This window comes from Equus asinus, chromosome 8, assembly GCF_041296235.1.
Source record: "Equus asinus isolate D_3611 breed Donkey chromosome 8, EquAss-T2T_v2, whole genome shotgun sequence".
Classification (NCBI taxonomy): Eukaryota; Metazoa; Chordata; class Mammalia; order Perissodactyla; family Equidae; genus Equus; species Equus asinus.
The window spans coordinates 25,517,623-25,535,816 of NC_091797.1; the positions used below are offsets into that span (position 1 = coordinate 25,517,623).

The 18,194-nt window shown below is 51.5% G+C and overlaps 1 protein-coding gene across 2 annotated transcripts in view; it reads left to right on the forward strand.

Annotated features, from left to right (window-relative positions):
• Positions 1-17,232, forward strand: part of KIF6 (kinesin family member 6) — a 377,323-nt gene extending 360,091 nt beyond the window's left edge. Inside the window, exons 20-22 of one of the 2 annotated variants that reach the window (XM_070514982.1) lie at positions 6,387-6,476; positions 8,337-8,443; positions 14,330-17,232. In XM_070514982.1, the coding sequence (XP_070371083.1) occupies positions 6,387-6,476; positions 8,337-8,443; positions 14,330-14,340 (208 nt within the window). In that variant the 3' untranslated portion in view covers positions 14,341-17,232. The remainder of the gene's footprint in view (positions 1-6,386; positions 6,477-8,336; positions 8,444-14,329) is intronic. The other variant, XM_070514983.1, reaches the window with a different exon arrangement.
• Positions 17,233-18,194: the final 962 nt, after the last annotated feature.

Here is an 18,194-nt window from a genome sequence, read left to right on the forward strand (position 1 = left end):
GGGCTCTGCTGTTCACCTGCCCCTCGCTCTACGATCTGGCGGGAAGGAGCTCACAGAGCTCTATGAGGGGAAGCAGAGGGGATACCCAGCCCAGGTCCTAGTGGCTTCTTGCACATTCTCTGCAAACAGCCAACAGCAAAGGATCAGTTGTTGATGTCCTTACATCCTCCAAGGAGACAGCGTTGGCTTTCTTCTTCTACAGTAATAATATCCCCTGTCCATTTATCAAGGGCCCTCTGGGCCAGGCACTGCACAAATGAGTGACATAGGTGCTATCCTTGTCCCCATTTTACAGATGAGAACACACAGGCTCCGAGAGATTAATTATCTTGCTCAGGGTCCCCCAGCTAATAAATGGTGATTCCAGGATTGACCAGGCCTGTCAGCGTCTGGCCACCCCCTCACTCCTCGGGTCAACTCCCTTTAACGTTAGTGACCGCCCTTCAAGAGCACCTGTGTATTCTGCTGTTTAGTAGGAGGTGCCATTTTCCAGCCCATATTCCGTACTATTTCATACAATCGTGCTTTTTGTATATTCTGCTGAATGCCAGGTCCTCCTGCCAGGGGCCTCCTGCCTTTCCATGTGTCCACAGTCTGATTTTCAAGGGGCCAGGATTTTCAAAGAGCAAATCTGGGTGTGCTTAGAAGGCCAGCCCCTGACCAGAAACCAGAACTCCCTGATATTGGCCCCACCATTTCTATTGAGAACCCCTGAATTCAATCCTCCCATTTAACGAATGAGAAAACTTAGGCCGGAAAGCGAATGTGATGTTCTGAACTCTAGTTAATAACATGAAGAGCTACAGCTTCATCTTTGCTCAGTGGCATTTCTTCCTCCCTCCCACCTCCTGCTCTCTGCCCTCTCCCTCCCTCCTTTTTTCTCTCAGCTTTACTCCTTCACTCCCTTCTTTTCCCATCTTTTTATTCCTCTCTCGCACTCTACCTATCTTTATTTCCACCCTACATTCTCTTTCTTCTTTTTTGGTCTTCCCACCTGTGCTTTGTGCTCCTTCTCCCATGCTCCCTATCAGCCAAGGCTGCCACTCTTTTTCCTTGTCCATTTGTCCACTTTGCTGCCAGCTTAGGTCTAAGAATTAGCCACTGGACAGAGCCTCCTAGGATCTCCTTGGGAAACCACCAACAGAATCCCGCTCCTCCCCCAACATCCACGTTGTCTGAGAAGCAGGGCCTGTTCTATTCTGGCTTTGGCATTCCTGGACATTCGTTAGCTATTCCAATTTAAGATGATGCCTGCATGTGCTTGCCAAGAGATCCTTAACCCTGAGGTTCGGAACCTTGGATTTCCAAGGTGTGTATTATCTCACCAGTGGTTACCTCCAAGGTTAGACTCAGCTTAGACTTTCACAAAGGCTGTATCGAACAAATCCCTGTCAGAGCTCTTCCAAGCAGTGGGCCACTGGGCAAGCCAGCTCTCCGCTTTGGGATTCTCTGCCTCATCTGTAAGACGCATCAAGATCACTCTGACTCTATTATTCTATGAGCAGAGAAATGTTCCAGTGCCAGTGCCACTGAAGAGCTGCTGGAGCCAGAGAGCGCGGGTCCAGTTGGCTGTTTGCCCCCGAGCTCCAGAGTGGCTCCCTTGACAGCCTTGGTGCAGCCAGGCGCTGGTCCTCTGCTGCTCAGCTTCTGAAGGAAAGCTGATTCCATCACTTCCCCGAGGATGCTCAGGGCCTGCAGGCTGATCACAGTAAATTCACAACACTCTGATTGGCAACCCAGGAGGCCTAATTATTATTAATATTACTTATTAATCCTTATTAAGAAAGAGATCATTAAATCTGATGGCTGGTTTGTTCTCTCTCCAGAAGGAATGTCAACATGAGAAATGAATTCATTGTCAAAAGCTGGTTGGTCAGGAAAGAGGACAGAAGTAATTCACGGTATGATCCTGAGGGCTCAGAAACCCAGCTAAGGCATCCAGGGACTCTCAAGCAGCCTCAGGACTGGGGGACTCATTTCCCTCAGGAGCCCCAAGCTTCGCATGTGCCACCCTCCTGCGTGAGCTGGTTGAGACAACGGGCTGGGCACTTGGGCCTCTGCAGAGGGTGCTGGACACCCCATCTGCCATGGTGTGACCATGCGCTCTGCCCTGCCCATGTCCAGCTCTGCTCCTCTTCCACCCGCTCCCAGCCCTCAACTGTTGGCACCGGTGAAGGCTCCCTGGCATCTGAGAAGAGGCTCCGTGGGGAAACCATGGAGTTACTGAGCCATTCCTGTGCCAATCGCTTGATCTTGCAAGACTTGCTACAGCTTCCAAACTGACCTTGACCTGGTGTAATCAAAGCACCCACAGGTTGGAAAGCCCTTTCTCTTTCTCTGCCCAGGGCCTGCACAAGGAGCCACTCAGAAGGAGCCCTGAGTACTGGCCACAGTTCTCCTAAGAAAAGCAGGCAGAGCCTGCCACCTTGTGGCTGCCTCTGGTCCTACAGCAGCCCTCACCAGACAGCGCAGATCCTCAACTCTCCCAAAGACTCAGGAGAGAGTCTGAGATGCTCAGAAATAGACGCCCGAAGAGAAAAGATCCCAGGCCCTGATTTCCTTTCCTCTTTGTTTGACTCACAGTCCTGAATCTGTGGAGGCAGGTGCAGAGTGAGAAGCCCTGCCACTGGCTGCGATGGGAGAGGGCAGAGGCTGGAGCTGAGGAAGGGGCTGTACTCATGGGTGAGCCAGCACATCGTCAGGCCTGTGGAGTGATGACGCAGGCTAGACGAAGCCAATGCACCTGTCCCTACCCTAGCCCACCTCTCAGCCTGAATGTCCCCACCACGCCTCTTCCAGTTCTGACGTGGTATCTAGGCAGGACCATCCCAAAGCAAGGGAGAGGACCTCATAATGTCACTGGCATCCCGGCCTCTTCACCTCCCAGGGGGCACTGCTGGATTCCACTGTTTGCAACCAGGCATCCAGGGCAGGGCACATGCAGCAGGCAGCCAGGTTAGGTGGACAAAGTTGCATCTGCATGAGCTGTTGGAGCTGACTCCTCACTCAGGGAGCACGGAGCTGGTCCGTGGACGTGGCCGGAATAAGCCATGCAGCTCCGTCGTGTGCCTCCTCGGGACCACAGACTCGGGTCTGGTTAATAAAGCATCGTGGCTGACAGCACGGGCTCTGAGGCTCACAGACTTGTGGCGAGATCTAGATTCTGCCACTTAGCAGCTGGGTAATGTTGAGAGTTTCTTTAACCTCTCTAGGCCTCACTTTTCTGGTCTATATAATGATGATAACGAGGCTACTGAGAGGATTAAATGGCATGATGTTTGCAGAGCACTTTCCCGGGACCTGGTGTAGATGCATCTGTAGGCGACAGTTGTGATCAGTACTGTTTTTGTTCAGCTTGCACCTCCAGCACATGCAGTGCTCCAACAGTGAAAACTAATGTGTAAACTATCTGTTATGAACTAAATGTTTGTGTCCTCCCCAAATTCATTTGTTGAAATATAACCCCCAATGTGATGCTATTAGGAGGTGGGGTCTTTGGGAGGTAATTAGGTCATGAGGGTAGGGCCCTCATGAATGGGATTAGTGCCCATATAAGAAAAGGCCAGAGAGAGCCAGCCCTGATGGCCTAGGGGTTAAAGTTTGGCACACTCCACTTCAATGGCCAGGGTTCACTTCCCGGTCATAGAACCACACCACTTGTCTGTCAGTAGCCATGCTGTGGTGATAGCCCACATAGAAGAACTAGAAGGACCTATAACTAGAATATACAGCTATGTACCAGGGCTTTGGGGAGGAAAAAAAACCGAAAGAGAGAGAGGAAAGTTGGCAATAGATGTTAGCTCAGGGCAAATCTTTCCCAGCAAGAAAAAATAAAGGAAAATCACTAGAGGATGCTAAAGTCATATTTAAAACAAACAAACAAACAAAAGGCCAGAGAGCTAGCCCACTCTCTTTCCTCATGTGAGGACACAATGAGAAGTCGGCAGTTTGCAACCCAGAAGAGGGCTCTCACCAGAACCCAGTCATGGTGGCACCCTGATCTCAGATTCTAGCCTCTGAAACTGTGAGAAATGAATTTCCATTGTTTATGAGCCACTCAGCCTAAGGTACTTCATTATAGTAGTCCAAACTGACTGACACGGAGATTAGTAACAGAAGTGGGGTGCAGTTATAACAAATACCTAAAAATATAGACATGGTTTTGGAACCAGGTAATGGGTAGAGGCTAGAAGAGTTTTGAAGTGCATGCCGGAAGAGCTGAGATTGTCTTAAATGGACATTTAAAGGCAATTCTGGTGAGGGCTCAGAAAGGAAAGAGGAGAGCTATCGAGAAAGCTTCCATCTTCTCAGAGAATATGTGAATAATCACGTAGAGAAGGTTGGTAGGAATATGAATGGTAAAGGCCATTCTGATGAGGTCTCAGACAGAAATGAGGAACATATTATTGGACAATGAAGAAAAGGTGATCCTCGTTGCAAAGCGGCAAAGAACTTGGCTGAATTGTGTTCCTGGTCTAGCTTTTCGTGGAAGGTAGAACTTGGATGTGATGACGTTAGATATTTAGCTGAGGAGATTTCTAAGCAAAGTGTTGAAGGAGCAGCTTGGCTCCGCCTGACTGCTTAGAGTAAATATGAGAAGAGAGAAATGACCTGAAGATGGAATTATTAAGCAAAAAGGAACTAGAACTTAAAGATTTGGAAAATTCTCAGCCTATCCATATTGCAAAACGTGAGAAAACATCCTCAGAAAAGAACACTAGGGGTGTCACCAAGTGACCATTTGATACGGAGGTTAGTGTGGGTGTGAACCCCAGACTTCATCAGCTACCTCAGCTGGCAAACTGACAGACTGAACTGAAGGAGAAGGGGACGGGAAGGAATGAGGAGGGCTGTTGGACTTCTTGGATTCTGCAGGATGGGACCATAGAGTTCTTTTGCCGTGAACATGTACTCTTCTTCAAGACAAGGGAAGAATGGCCCCAAAGGTGATTCAGAGATCATCACAGTTGCCTCCTTCATTTCCAAAGGGGGGCCCCTAGCCTTACTTTCATCAGGTCAGACGGCCTCTGCCCAAAGCTCTAGGGGTGGGGCCACCCAGCAGAACCATGATGGCATGACCCCTGCCCAGCAGAGTCCAGCAGGAAATCCACCTCAGTGTGTCCAGAACACAGGACCTTCACCCCAGTGGGTCTGGAGGCAGAGCGTTGAGCCAAAGAGGATTCTTCTCAAGCCTTAAGATCTCATGGCGTTAGCATTGCTAGATTTTGGACCTGCTTGAGGACCCATCACTCTTTCCTTCTTTCCTCTCTCTCCGTTTTGGGTGGGAATGTCTCTCCCTATGCCTGTCCTGTCGTTGTATTTTAGAACCACGTAACTTGTCTGGTTTCACAGGTCCACAGCTGGTGAGGAATTTCTGTCTCAGGGTGAATTTTACCTTGACTCTCATCCATATCTAATTGAGATGATATTTAGATGAGACTCTGGAATGTAGACTTCAGAGTTGCTGCTGGAACAAGTTAAGACTTTGGCGGCTGGCGGAATAGGCTGAATGTATTTTACACATGAGAAGGACGTGAAGTTTTGGGAGCCAGGGGCAGAATGTTATGAGTTGAATGTATCCTCCAAAAATTCCTGTGTTGACATCTAAGCCCCAATGTGATAGTATTCAGAAGTGGGGCCTTTGGAGGTGGGCCTTTATGAACTGAGGGTGGGGCCCTCATGAATGGGATTAGTGCCTATATAAGAAGAGCTCAGAGAGCTAGCTTACTCTCTTTCCACCATGTAAGAACACAGTGAGCACTTGGCAGTCCACAGTCCACATGAGGACCCTCGTAAGAACTTGAGCATGCTGGCACCCTGCTCTCAGACTTCCAACCTCCAGAACTGTGAGAAAGAAATTCCTGTTGTTTAAGGCACCCAGTCTTTGGTATTCTGTCTAGCAGCCTAAAGACCACCCATGACAGAGGATTCTCAGCCCCTGTCTTAGTCAGCTTAAGCTGCCATAACGAAACACCATAGACTGGGTGGCTTAAACAACAGGAAATTATTTATTTCTCACATTTCTAGAGGCTAGGAAGCCCCAGATCAAGATCCAGCAGAATCAGTTTCTGGAGAGGACCCACAACCTGGCTTGCAGACTCACTGTGTCCTCACGTGGTACCGAGAGAGCTCTGGTCTCTCCTCCTCTTCTTATAAGGGCACCAATCCCATCATGGGGACCCCACCTCATGACCTCATCAAAATCCAATTACCTCCTAAAGGCCCCTCCTTCAGATACCATCAAACTGAGGGTTAGGGCTTCAACATATGGATTTTCGGGGGGACACAAACCTTCAGTCCATAACAGCTCCTAAATATAAACCCTAAATTTCTCTTCTGTCAACCTCCTCCCATACGTTTTGCTTTTGTCGGTTTGTCTTTTGCAGTGATGTGAGTGCCAGGAAAATCCTGCCCTCGCCCTGCCCCGTCCTGCACAGCCAGCAGCAGAGCGGCACCGGCGCCTTCCTGGAAGACAGGTCTGTGGTCTCCTCCTCCCTCTGACACCTGTGACAGCCCCTACAGTAGGCGGAGTGGGCCGAAATCACCAGTACACTTCCCCCACGACTAAAGGTGCCCCTTGTCCTATGGCTGCACAAATAGAACCCAAGGCCAGCCTCCACCCTGGAACCTGGGAACTCCCTGGGATTCTCACCGATGCTGACCCGCGGAGCTGGGGAATTTCCTCCCAGGGTTGCTGGGACCCTTTGTGGGCAGAGTTGCTTCCCATCTCCTTGTGAGCGGGTGTACCTGGGGCCATTAAAGGAAAAAGAGCCAGCCCAGGGGCAGGTCCAGCATAGCCCACTAGCCCCACCGCTGAGACCCCAGGCAGGGAAGGACATGGCATTGACAAGCCTGGCCTCAGGCCTGAGAGCCGTTCACTCCGGCCCTCTGACTAGGTGCCTGCACGCCCTTCTTCACCTGGCCCACCCCACTCTTCCCCCAAGGCTGTCCTAGGGGCAATTGCACCTCCTGCCCCTCCCCAACCACAGACAGAGTGGACAGCTCCACGCGGCGCCCTGCCTCAGTTCTGCTGTAGCACTTCTTGCTGAGCAGCAGCTGAACACCAATACAAAACCCTGTATTATATGCAATGCTCCCTGCCTTCCAACGGAGTGGGTGTTGTCCCCTGCTGTGTGGAGTCTCGGGTGTGAGGATGGACGCTGGGCAAAGTCAAGAGAGTACATTGCTCTAAATTTTCTTAAGGGGGATTTTATATGTACAGGAGTTGATGGAGAAAGAGGAGAGAAAAGGGCGCAGACATCCCTCCCTTTTTTTGTGTTTTTGAGGAAGATTAGCCCTGAGCTAACTACTGCTAATCCTCCTCTTTGCTGAGGAAGACTGGCCCTGAGCTAACATCCGTGCCCATCTTCTTCTACTTTATACATGGGACGCCTACCACAGCATGGCTTTTTGCTGAGCAGCGCCATGTCCACACCCAGGATCCTAACCGGTGAAATCCGAGCCACCTAGAAGCGGAACGCACGCACTTAACCACTGCGCCACTGGGCCAGACCCCATCCCTCCCTTTTTAAGGAGATTTCCTGGAAATTGCACACAACACTTCTTATAAATCTCATTGGCCAGAACTTGGTCACCAGGCCACACACAGCTGCAAAGGAGGCTGGGAAATGTAGGGGCTTTTTAGCTGTGGCAACTTACTCAGCTAAATATTATAGTTCTGTTTTTAAGGAGAGAGTGGAGAATAGTTATCTCTGCCTCAGGAGCAACTAGCTAAGCATGGTGGGGGATGGGGACACCCTGGGGAGATGTCCTAAAGGATATGACATCTAAGTTGAGTGCTGAAGGAGAGACAGTTAGGCCCCAGCTAGAATGGGCTTGGGTGGGTTAAGCTGCAAGGGGGTAGGGAAGCATGATGGGGAGGGGGTAGAGAAGGTGGTGAGAGAAAGCATGTCCAGCCGTTTAAAGGTCTGGGGGAGAGCAGCCTGGGGGGAGGGGACAGCAAAAGCAAAGGGCCTGAGGTCGGAAGGAACTTAGTGTATTTGACTCACAGAAAGAAGGTCAGGTGGCCAGAGCATAGTGGATGGGGAGCCAGATTGCTGTGGGATGGGATCACCCAGGGGTGGAGTTTGAATTTCATTCCAAGAGCGATGAGAAGCCACTGACAGGTTTAAGCCAGGGGAGGACATGACTCATCTGCGTGTGAAAGGATAGCTGAGGCTGCTCCACGGAGGAGGCGGAGGGAGAGAGGAGGAGGCAGCTGCAGTGGCCCAGCTTCCTGGGTGAGACGCAGTCACCGAAAATGGGAAGCACTTTGGGAAGGTAAGCACTGAGTCCAAAGGGAAGGAGTAGTAAGAGTGATATGTGGTTGTCCCCAGCATCCCTGCAAGGCCGATGTCATCCATCCCTCTCACTGGGGACAGCCAGACGGACTCCGACATCTTGGCATTCATCAAAGCCAGACAGAGCATTCTGGAGAAGAAATGTAAGTGTGCCTTCCTCCAGGGCCACCGGCACCCCGCTCTGCTCACCAACACTTGGCTGGGGAGGCGGGGGAGGGGTCTGGAGTGAGCAGTGAGGTGAGAAGGAAGTGGGAAGCTTCCCAAAGCCACAGGACTGGCCTTGCGGCCACTTCACATGTGCCCAGCCTCTGCTTCCTCCCAGAGAAAGCCTCAGAAGGCAGCATCAGAAACGCCAGGATGGGCCCAAGGCACGGCTGTGCCCGGCATAGTGTCTCTCCCTCCTCCAGATCTTCAGCTCCTTTTGTCCTTGTCCCTGAAGCCAGCTCTCCTTTGCTCAGCCTCTCCAAACAGGAAGGGATGGAGTGACGGTTTGGAGACTTGTTGAATCCCTGGCTGGAAATCTCGCTCTCCTGCCGGAGCGTGGTTCTTGCCAATGAGCTGTAGCTGGAAGGGCCACTTGAAGGCCCAGGCCTGAGGACACCGTAACAGTCGCAGAAGAAATATGTGTGATGTGTCAGACACCGGAAGAGAGACAGAAGGCCCTTTCCAGCCTTCATTGCTGACCTCCCCACTCTTCCTCTTGGCAGCTGCCCACATGCCCTTCTCCTGCCTTCCTCTCCCCAGAGAGCCACAAGAAGAGCCCAGGACCCCTTCCCCAGCCCCGCTTTAGTCTTAGCCAGGAATCCAAAGGCTACTAGACAGGCTTAGCATTGCTTTTACATGTCAACAAGGCCCCTTGATGGTTGAAACGGCAGACGGGGTCCTATAATGATGGACACCTGCCCTGCGGGCCATGCTCAGCTCCACGGCCTGCTCTCTGCAGTGTAGGCAGCAGGGGCCTTGCGCATGGGTGGAGCCCCCCCAGGGAAGGATGGCCTGTGCAGAGCAGGCTCTCTCACTGGGATGCCAGCCTGTTTACTGTCCTCTCTTCACCACCAGGATCAGCCACATCAGCACCATTGTCAGGGCTTCTCTGAGGCCTGAGACAGCTGCCACCGACTTGCTGTCACACCTTGACCACATAACTTGCCCTCTCTCATCCTCAAGTTCCCTGTCTAAAAAAGATATAGAGAGAGAAAATTGGATTCGGTGATCTTCAAGGCCCCATCTAGCCCCCAAATACTCTAATGATATGTATTGGACACGGAACAGCCAATTGGTGAACAAACACTGTATTTATTGGGCACCTTCTGTATGTCAGGCACTGTACCAGTACTAGGGCCCTAGCAGTGAACAAGACAGAGTGACATCCTTGACCTTCCAGGAGGAGGGAGGAAACAGATGATGAGCACGTCAACAGATACATAAGATCGTGAGAGGTGCTAATAAGTGCTATGAAATGGCTAAAATGAGTAGTGTCGTGAAGAGCAACTAGGAAGACTGCTTTTAGCTGGAGCTCGGGGGAGGCCCCTCTGGAGAGGAGAACTTTCAACTGATAGCAGAGAGATGAGAACGGAGCAGCCGTGCAGCGTTGTGTGCGTGAGCAGAAAGTGACGAGCCCTGAACGGGAAGGAGCTTTGCTTGGTCACAGGGTGGGAAGGCCAGAGTGGCTGGAGGGCTGAGTGAGGGAGCAGGGGCCAGACCACACAGGCCTGTGGGTGAGGGTAGAGGGCCTGGCTTCTGTTCCAGGTGCAGCAGGGACTCGGTGAAGAATTTCAATGACGGCGTGATATGGTCTGATTAGTGCTTTCAAGAGCTCACTCTGGCCTTTGAATGTGGTGTGGGTCGTAGGAGACCGGGAGGAGCACAGTTGCCGGGCTCCTGGGAAGGTCCAGGCAAGGGGTGAGAGTAGCCTGGACTTGCCAGCAGATTGGATCTGAGCTGTGAGGAAGAGAGGAGAGTCAGAGGGCTCCTGGGCTTCTCCTCTGAGCAGTTAAGATGGTGGTGCCATTTCCTGAAAGGAGAGAGGCAGGGAAGAGTAGACATCAGAGGAAAGGAGCTGGTGGAGTCAGGGTTCTGGCTGGTCCATGCGAAGCTTCAGATGCTAGTGGAGATCCCGGGAGATGTGGAGTCGCCAGCTCACTGAGTCTGGAGCTCAGCGGGGAGGGCTGGATGGTGTGTAAAGCCATGGTACCAGGTAAAATCCCCTTCGAAGAGAGCAAATAGGGTTTCCAGTGCTGACAACAGATCCCTGAGGCACAATGACATTGAGGGAGACGGGCGGATCCAGCCAAGGATGCTGAGAAGGGGAGACAGGCTGGCAGAGTCCAGTGCTGCTGAGAGGTTGCATAAGTAAGAAAGGACAAAACCTTGCCCATCGGCCATTTTGCATATCATGTTGGTCCTGGACCCTTTTCGTCAGGGGACTGGGAGAATGAAAACTCCATCGGACTATCTGAGGAGAGAAAGGGAGGAGAGAAAGCAGAGACAGTAAGTGGAGACAATTCTTCCAGGGAGTTTAGCTGTGAAGAGGAGCACAGAAATGAGGCGAGGCTAAAAGGAAGTCAGGACCGAGGGGAGGGGTTGGGGTTTTGTTTTAAATGGTTAAGAAGACATGTTTCTATACTGAAAGGACTGGGCCAATAGAAAGAAGGAAACGGACGATGTGGAAAAGCAGACCAAACAGAAGGAGAAAATTCTTTGAGGAAGTGAGAGGCAATGGTGTCTGGGACACAGACAAGGGAGCGGTTGGCCTTGGAGCTGGTAGACCCCCTCCCCTGTAACATATTCATAAAAATCAACCATCATTTCTCCTATCAAGAAACCTCCAAGTAATCAGTGTTTTTAAGTTATGCTTCCTCAGCTTTTGTACACACAATAGAGACGTTATCATCCAACCCTCTCAGCAGAGAAGCAGTGTAAACCCATGGTCTGTGTCAGGATGGCATCTTCCTGCTAACACCGTGCCCGATGGCGCAGAGAGCGGGGCTGCAGGGCCTGTGTGAAACGTGGATGGCACGTTACCATGTATACAGTTTTTTCACTGATATTATTTCATCTGAGGCTCTCAACACTCCTGTAAGACGTACAGAGCCAGGAGTATGATCCCCCTTTTGAGAGGTGAGGAAACTGAGTCACGCAGAGATTGAATAACTTGCCCAGCTTACAAACAGCAGAGGCCGGATAACCCAGGCTTTCTCTCTTCACTGAGCCACACTGCCTTGAAAAGCCACTCTGCTCCTGTCCTGGCCTCCACCCTCCGTGCAGCTGGGGAGCTTTGTTCTCCAAACAAACGGCAGCCTGGAAGTCATTCATCAAAACAAACAAAAGTTTGAGGGTTCCATTTTTATTCTGAAGGGAAGGAAAATAATCCTGGGTTCTTAGTGACCATGGGGCTGCAAAGGAAGCTGAAGACAGGGTGACAAAGTGTCCCTGTCCTGCTAGGTCAGGTGCAGCCTCTCCGGGCAGATGCGCGGCAGGTGGCCCAGCCCCAGCACACAGCACTTTCTACACAGGCCACTTATGAGGCCTCCCTGGCAGGCAAACAGCAGGCCGGCCCAGCACCTTCCCCAGCCAAAGCAAACACTTCCCTCACCCGCCCTGGGCCCCCTCTGCTCTTAATTTAGCAGTGCTGTCTGTCTGGGCTTCTTCAGGAGTGCTCATTATGGGGGATTTGTGACTATGGGCCTGGGAGCCCGAGCCCAGAGAGGGTGATTTAACATAAGCCGGGCCCACAGGCTCTCAGACTTCACCCAGGGCCAGGATGACTCTCCTTGATTTAGGATTCACAGAAAAGCTGTGGAAAGTTTAAGTCCCTGCCAGGGGCACGTGTGGACAGGTATATATCCCCCGTAAGGGGCGTTCGTCATCCATGGTGTCAAATCCGCTATTTCTAACTGCCAGGGATGGTTTTTAAATCTGAGAAAATGAAGTGAACCCTCTTCCAGAATGCTTTTTTTTTTTTTTTTTTTTCCCCAAATCTTCCTTAATCCCTGAGTTTGAAAATATTTCTGTCTGGACAGGAGCCTTGGTATGACCCCCATGACCTCGAGGCCCTCTTCTCCAGCCAGTGCCAGGAGAGGCTCTGCCAGAGTGTCCCCGCGGCGCCTGCTGCCTCCACTCTGAGGAACCCCCCCAGCTCTCTCCTCTGTTCAGGAGCCCTCCCAGGGAAGCAGAAAGAACCCAGCACTCAGGGCAAGGGCTGCTTCCGCCCCTGTGACCTTAGGCAGGTCACCTCACAGAGCCTCCCTCTCACGTCTGTTGACTTCAGCTTCCACCTTTGCCCGGGTGGTCAGCCTCTCCTGAGATCACGTCCATAAAAGTTCCTTGTAAACGGCCAAGCGCCAGGAGCTGTCAGCGGGAAAAACTGGCCTCCGCAGATAGAACCGGTTCAACACGGTGAGGTGTGAGATTTTCTGGATGGTCTATTTATAGCAGTACCTTCTATTCTGGGAATCCACAGTCACAAAAATCCCAATATAGATGACAGCTCCACGTGACTGGGGTTCATAAAGTAAAGAATGAACTGGAAATGGCACCCTTTATTTGGGGGCGAGATCTGTGCATGTGAGGAACCGTGTCTTGGAGCACTGAATACTCTGAGCCCTGCTCTGTGGCATTTCTTACCAGCTTCCCCCACCCCTCCCCTAGTCATCACTGCATGCAAGAGTCTGGGGGGCAGTGACAGTCCTGGGGTGGGAGCCGGTTCAGACTCTGTGCTCCTTCCATTGGCAGCACTAACTAATCCTGGCCCAGCCTGCTTAGCAACGGTGCAGAGGAAACTCCATACCTATGACTTAACCAGCAGCCCTGTGCTTGGTGGTCCCCAGGGCCTGCCCTCACCTAGCAGAGCTGTGAACCCGGGTCCAGAGTAACTGGAACACATCGCCTTCATATGCTCTGGTGTGCCTGATGTCCTTCCTTCCTGTCCTAGGATTCAATCAGGACAGCGAGCAGTGTCTTAAAAATAAGGACCATCTCTGGTTTACCAAACAGCAAAGCCAGCCGGGGGTCCTGCACACAGAATTAGATCTGAAGGACCAAGGGCTCCTAGCCTTGAATTGTTTTTGACCTCTTCCTTCCTGTCACCTTTCACATTCAATGTGTCACAGAGAATTACTGATTTTTCCCCGGCACGATCAAGCAGACTGCACCCACACTCCCCACCCACTGCCAGGTCCCCAAGGCCACGCTGGATGGCTACAATGCCTCGCCCGAGAGATCGCTGCCTGCTGCAATTTTTTTAAAACATTATGCTCATTACTCCACCCAAGAATCTTTAGAAATGTCCTTTTACTTTTATTTGATAACCAAACTTTGAGCAAATTAACTGCATGTCACTCATAGCAGTTCACACACTTTAATGTGCCAGTGAATCTAGGGGTTTTGTTAAAATGCAGATTCTGATCCAGTAAGTCTGGATGGGGCCTAAGATTCTGCATTTCTTAACAAGCTCCCTGGGGATGTCAATGCTGCTGGTCCAGCTTTGAGAAGCAAAGAGGCTTGCTGGTAACCTCGCTTTGTCCAGCACCTCATCCGCCCCAGTGACTGGGAAATGAGGGAAGTGAGGACCAGGGCGCTGACACGATTTGCCAAAATCACATCACAGTAGGGGATCGTCCTGGCTAGAACTCAGGGGTCCTGGTTCTTAGTTCAGAGAACCCTTCTCAATGCCCAGCCATGGGAGGTGACAGGATGGGGCCACATGGTCAGGAGGAGCCATCCTGGGATATAATGAATATCTGGAGCAAAAAGCAAGGAGAGACTCTCTTGAAGAATGAAGTAGCAGTGTCGGTTGGAAAATGAGTGCTGATCCTGGCTCAGGGAGATGAAACTTCTGCAAAGGGCAAGGGAGGCATCTTCCTTCAGAGCATGGGGAGTGAATGCAGCCCCTGGGAGTCAGGGCACTGAGAAGCGCACAGCCCAGACCCAGGAGGGGCGGCCTGCAGCCTCCTCCCCTGCCCTTCAATCCAGGGGGCAGTCAGTGCCCCCAGGCACAGCCTAACCAAGAACGTCCTGTCTCCTTTCAGGTCTCCAGTAAGTGTCCAGCTGTGCATTGTGGCAGCATCAATGAGTACAGATGAAGACGCCTCCTCTCACTCTCCCTGTCTTCAGAAGTGATCTGTGCGCTTCTGGGAGCAACTAGTGGCTTTGATTCCAATGGGGGGGGGGGGGGGGGGGGCGGCTGTGTTTCTTTAAGGATGGTGTCCTGGAGGCTGCCAGTGAGGCTGGGGCCTGGGCTTGCAGTGACATCCTTGTTGCAGGCGCTGGAGCTGTTAGCTGCTAAGGGCAAGACGAGGGCTTCAGTACACTCTTGTAGTGGTGTTTCACCCAGATGATTATAAACCTTTGCGATTATAAAGTAGTGCCGTCATAACGTAGTGGCAGAGGAAGCTCACCCTGGTAGAATGCAGGGGAAATGAGAATAGGTTATTTTTAGCTATTTACCAGCCGACTCCTTTGCCCCATCCCCTGGTTTAGAAGCCCAGGAGTGGCTGGGGCAAGCCAGGCAGGAGGTCGGAGCTGAAGACAAGGCAGTGGAACGCAGGGCAGCTTGATGACCCATCCCCGTCTCTTAGACCAGACCCTCCACCATCACCCTCGTGGCCCCGGTGACCAGTAGGCAGTGCCTGAGTCTGCTGTTTCTCCAGGGAGCTGCCCACCCTGCAGGGTCGAAGGACATTGCAGCACCCAGAGAGCGGTGGGCGGCTCCCAGGAGCTCTGCAGGGAGCTTGAGAGGGGCAGTGTGGGCACCTGGGGCCTCACACCCTCACCCAGCCACTTGGGGCTCTGCAGGATTTGGACCGAAACTCCTTGCTCCCACAGGGGAAACCCAGCTGCCTGAGGTCTTGCCTCAGTGAGCCCTCTCAGTGCTCCAGGCCCTGGCTCTGTGATACAGATCTGGGGACATGGGCCTCAGGAGGCCCTGGAGAAGCAAGGTTCTAAGCCAGCTGCCATCAGGGGAGGGGGAATGGGGGGTGGGAGAGGAATGCCACGTGGAAATGAGGCTACCTGAATACAAGAGATGGCCCCTGCTCCTGTCATCTCCATCCTATACGTACAGGACCTCCCCCCTGGAGAGAGGACATGGAGATACTGCAGTATAATTCGCTTATTTTTTATTACCCCCTTTGCAGGACTGGGTAAAAGGATCATGCAGAAGATAGATCACTGCCTTTCAAAGCTAGACAGACCCATAGAGCTCCTGTAATCCACACCCTCATCTGTACAATTAGAACTAAGGCAAAGAGGGGACCCGGGCTCGCTGATATACAGCTACTTAGTGGCAAGTGTCCCCTCCTCGGGAGGCTTTCCCCGACCACTCCGTCTAAAGTGACCCCTAGTGACTCTCTATCCCATTGCTCTGTTTTATTTTCTTCATCACTACCTGACACATCATCTTTCTCTATTGGCTTATTTTTTTATGGCCTGCAACGCCCCCACCCCACCCCACCCCAACAAGACTAAAAGGCCCATGACAAAAGGGATCTATCTGTCTTGCTCATCACTGTGTCCCCAGCACGACTGAGTCAGCACTCAATAAATACTCCTTCACTTAACGAGTGGCAGAGCCAGAGCTCAGATCTCCTTCTCAGGCTGGTGTCGTTCCCATGACCTCACTCTGGCTCTGCGACTGAGGGCCATCAGGACAGGGCCTAGTCTCTCTGGTTCACTTCTGGCCCTGACAGTTCTATGGCACATAGTCAGTCCTCAATAAAGTCTGTAGAGCCAGTGGAAGGCCAGATGGAGTCCCTATAGCCTGGTTCTCTTGGTTCCCCAAGAGTCCATGGGGCACACATGTAAATACACACAGACACTCTCAAGAATCCGGAAGATGGCATGGCATTGGCCAGAGTCCCTTGGAAACAGCGTCAGTGACCTGGCACACCTTGGCCTTCTAGAGTTCGTAAGAGTCTGTTGACTTTGGATCTCCTGCTGAGAAGGTCATCTCCTAGGTCCAAAGGCCTTATTGACAGAGATGTGTGTGCCAACCTGCCTCCTGGAGCAATCACTAAGGCAGGAAAGAAAATGAAGACGAGATAGAAAGGAACAGCTGGGACACTGGTGTCCTGCTAAGAGGATCATGTGCAAAGTGTGTGCAGCAACTGGGGAGGGAGCCTCCCTCTCCGAAAGTCCCCTCCCAGTGAAAGCTGGCCTTTGATGTAGACACGTGCTTGACTGCAGTGCATCTTCCCCAAAGTTTGTTGGCCTCTGAAAATGGAAGAAATGGACGAATCTTCCAAAAAGACTCTCCAGCAACCCACCTGGGGTCAGTGGAACCATGGAGGTCCAGAGTATCCATGTTCACTCCAAAATGTGGAGCTTCCCAAAATATCTTCTGGAAAGCAGCCTGCCAAGTGACTCTAGCCCAGGCCCTCCTCGAATTCAACTGGCTCTGCCATTCCCTTGATAGGAAGTGTTGGGGGGAGGGGAGGTTAGACGGTAGCTTGCTTAGATCTTGCAAAAAGGGATTTTCAGAAAACAGATAGAGAAACTGTGGTACACTGAATGACTAGTCTTAATTCTTTACCCTCTGTAATAGAATTATACATCCAAAACTTGGTCATGGCCTCATGGGGCAGAGGATGCTTTCGTACCCCTTAAATTTGCCTTGGCCCTGTGACCTGCTTTAGTCAATGGAATGTTGGCAGACACGATGCAAGCAGAAGCTTGAAAGGTGCTTACACGGTTGAGCTTGCCTCTTGTACTCCAGTGATCCACCTTGAGAAGAAAATGCCCTGGGTAGGGGCTGCCCCTTCAGTTTATATCCCAGAACATACAGAGAACAGACCTGGGCCCAGCCTACAGCCTGGAGCCACGCCCAGCAGACCTGGAGACTGGAGCTGAGTTTCCCCATCGAGCCTAGCCCAGGTCGGAGGAACCCTGGCAGACGGCTTATCATGAGAATAAATGCTTCTTGTCGTAAGCCACTAAGCCTTGGGGTGATTTGTTATGAAGCATCGATCGTAGCAATAGCTAACTGATACAGAAATTGAAACCCAGAGACAGTACTTGACTAGATGCAGAATTTCTCAGAGTTCATTCTGTCCCTCCATGCTGCCTGTTAAAGGCACCTGAGAGTGGGCTGCATATGAAAAAGGGAGACTGCCACGTATGGCCATGCTGGAGCAACAGGGACGTGATTTACCCTCCTGCTTTAAACAAGTGAAAAGTAGACAAAATGCATAAAACAACGGTTTTTGGACAGTGGATAAAAGCAGTACAGGACATTGCTGCCTAAGAGAAGAGAAACAAATGAGGTGAGCCCTACCATTGCCTCGACTTCCTGCCTGCAGAGAGTGTTTGGGCTGCAGCTCAGGAAGGGGGAGCCAGGTGGACCTAGTGGTTTCCTTGAGTTGAGGAAATGGAGCTGGGAGTCCAGGGAAGCCAAGGTGGCTGAAATTTGCAAGGCAGAGTACCGGAGATGAGTGAGCTCAGCTGGAGAGGGAGAATGCACTCCAGCATCTGCAGAGTCCTCTTGAGTCGTCAGCTAACTGCTGAGCAGCACATACATGTGAGGGAACCACCCAAGGCCCAGGGAAGAACCACCAGAAAGGAGCAAGCAGAACAACTTCCGGAGATAACACAGGGCTGGGAATAGCTCACGCTCCCAGGGGCCACAGTGCAGAAATCGCCTCCCAAAAGAGTCCTTGAATAGAAAACACAGGAGGGTATTGCCTGGGCACTGGGGCCAAATGAGCCCTACCTAGCAAAATGTGCAAAGTAAACCCCAAAAGAGTCAAACTGTTTCCAGTAATTTTCCAAGTAATTTCACTGAGTCCCAAAACAAAGCTCAAAAGTATTTAAGAGAATAAAAGAAAATGCAGTACCAAACAACGTAGAAGTGGCATCCAATTAAAAATTACCAGGCATGAAAGAAGCAGGAAAATATGG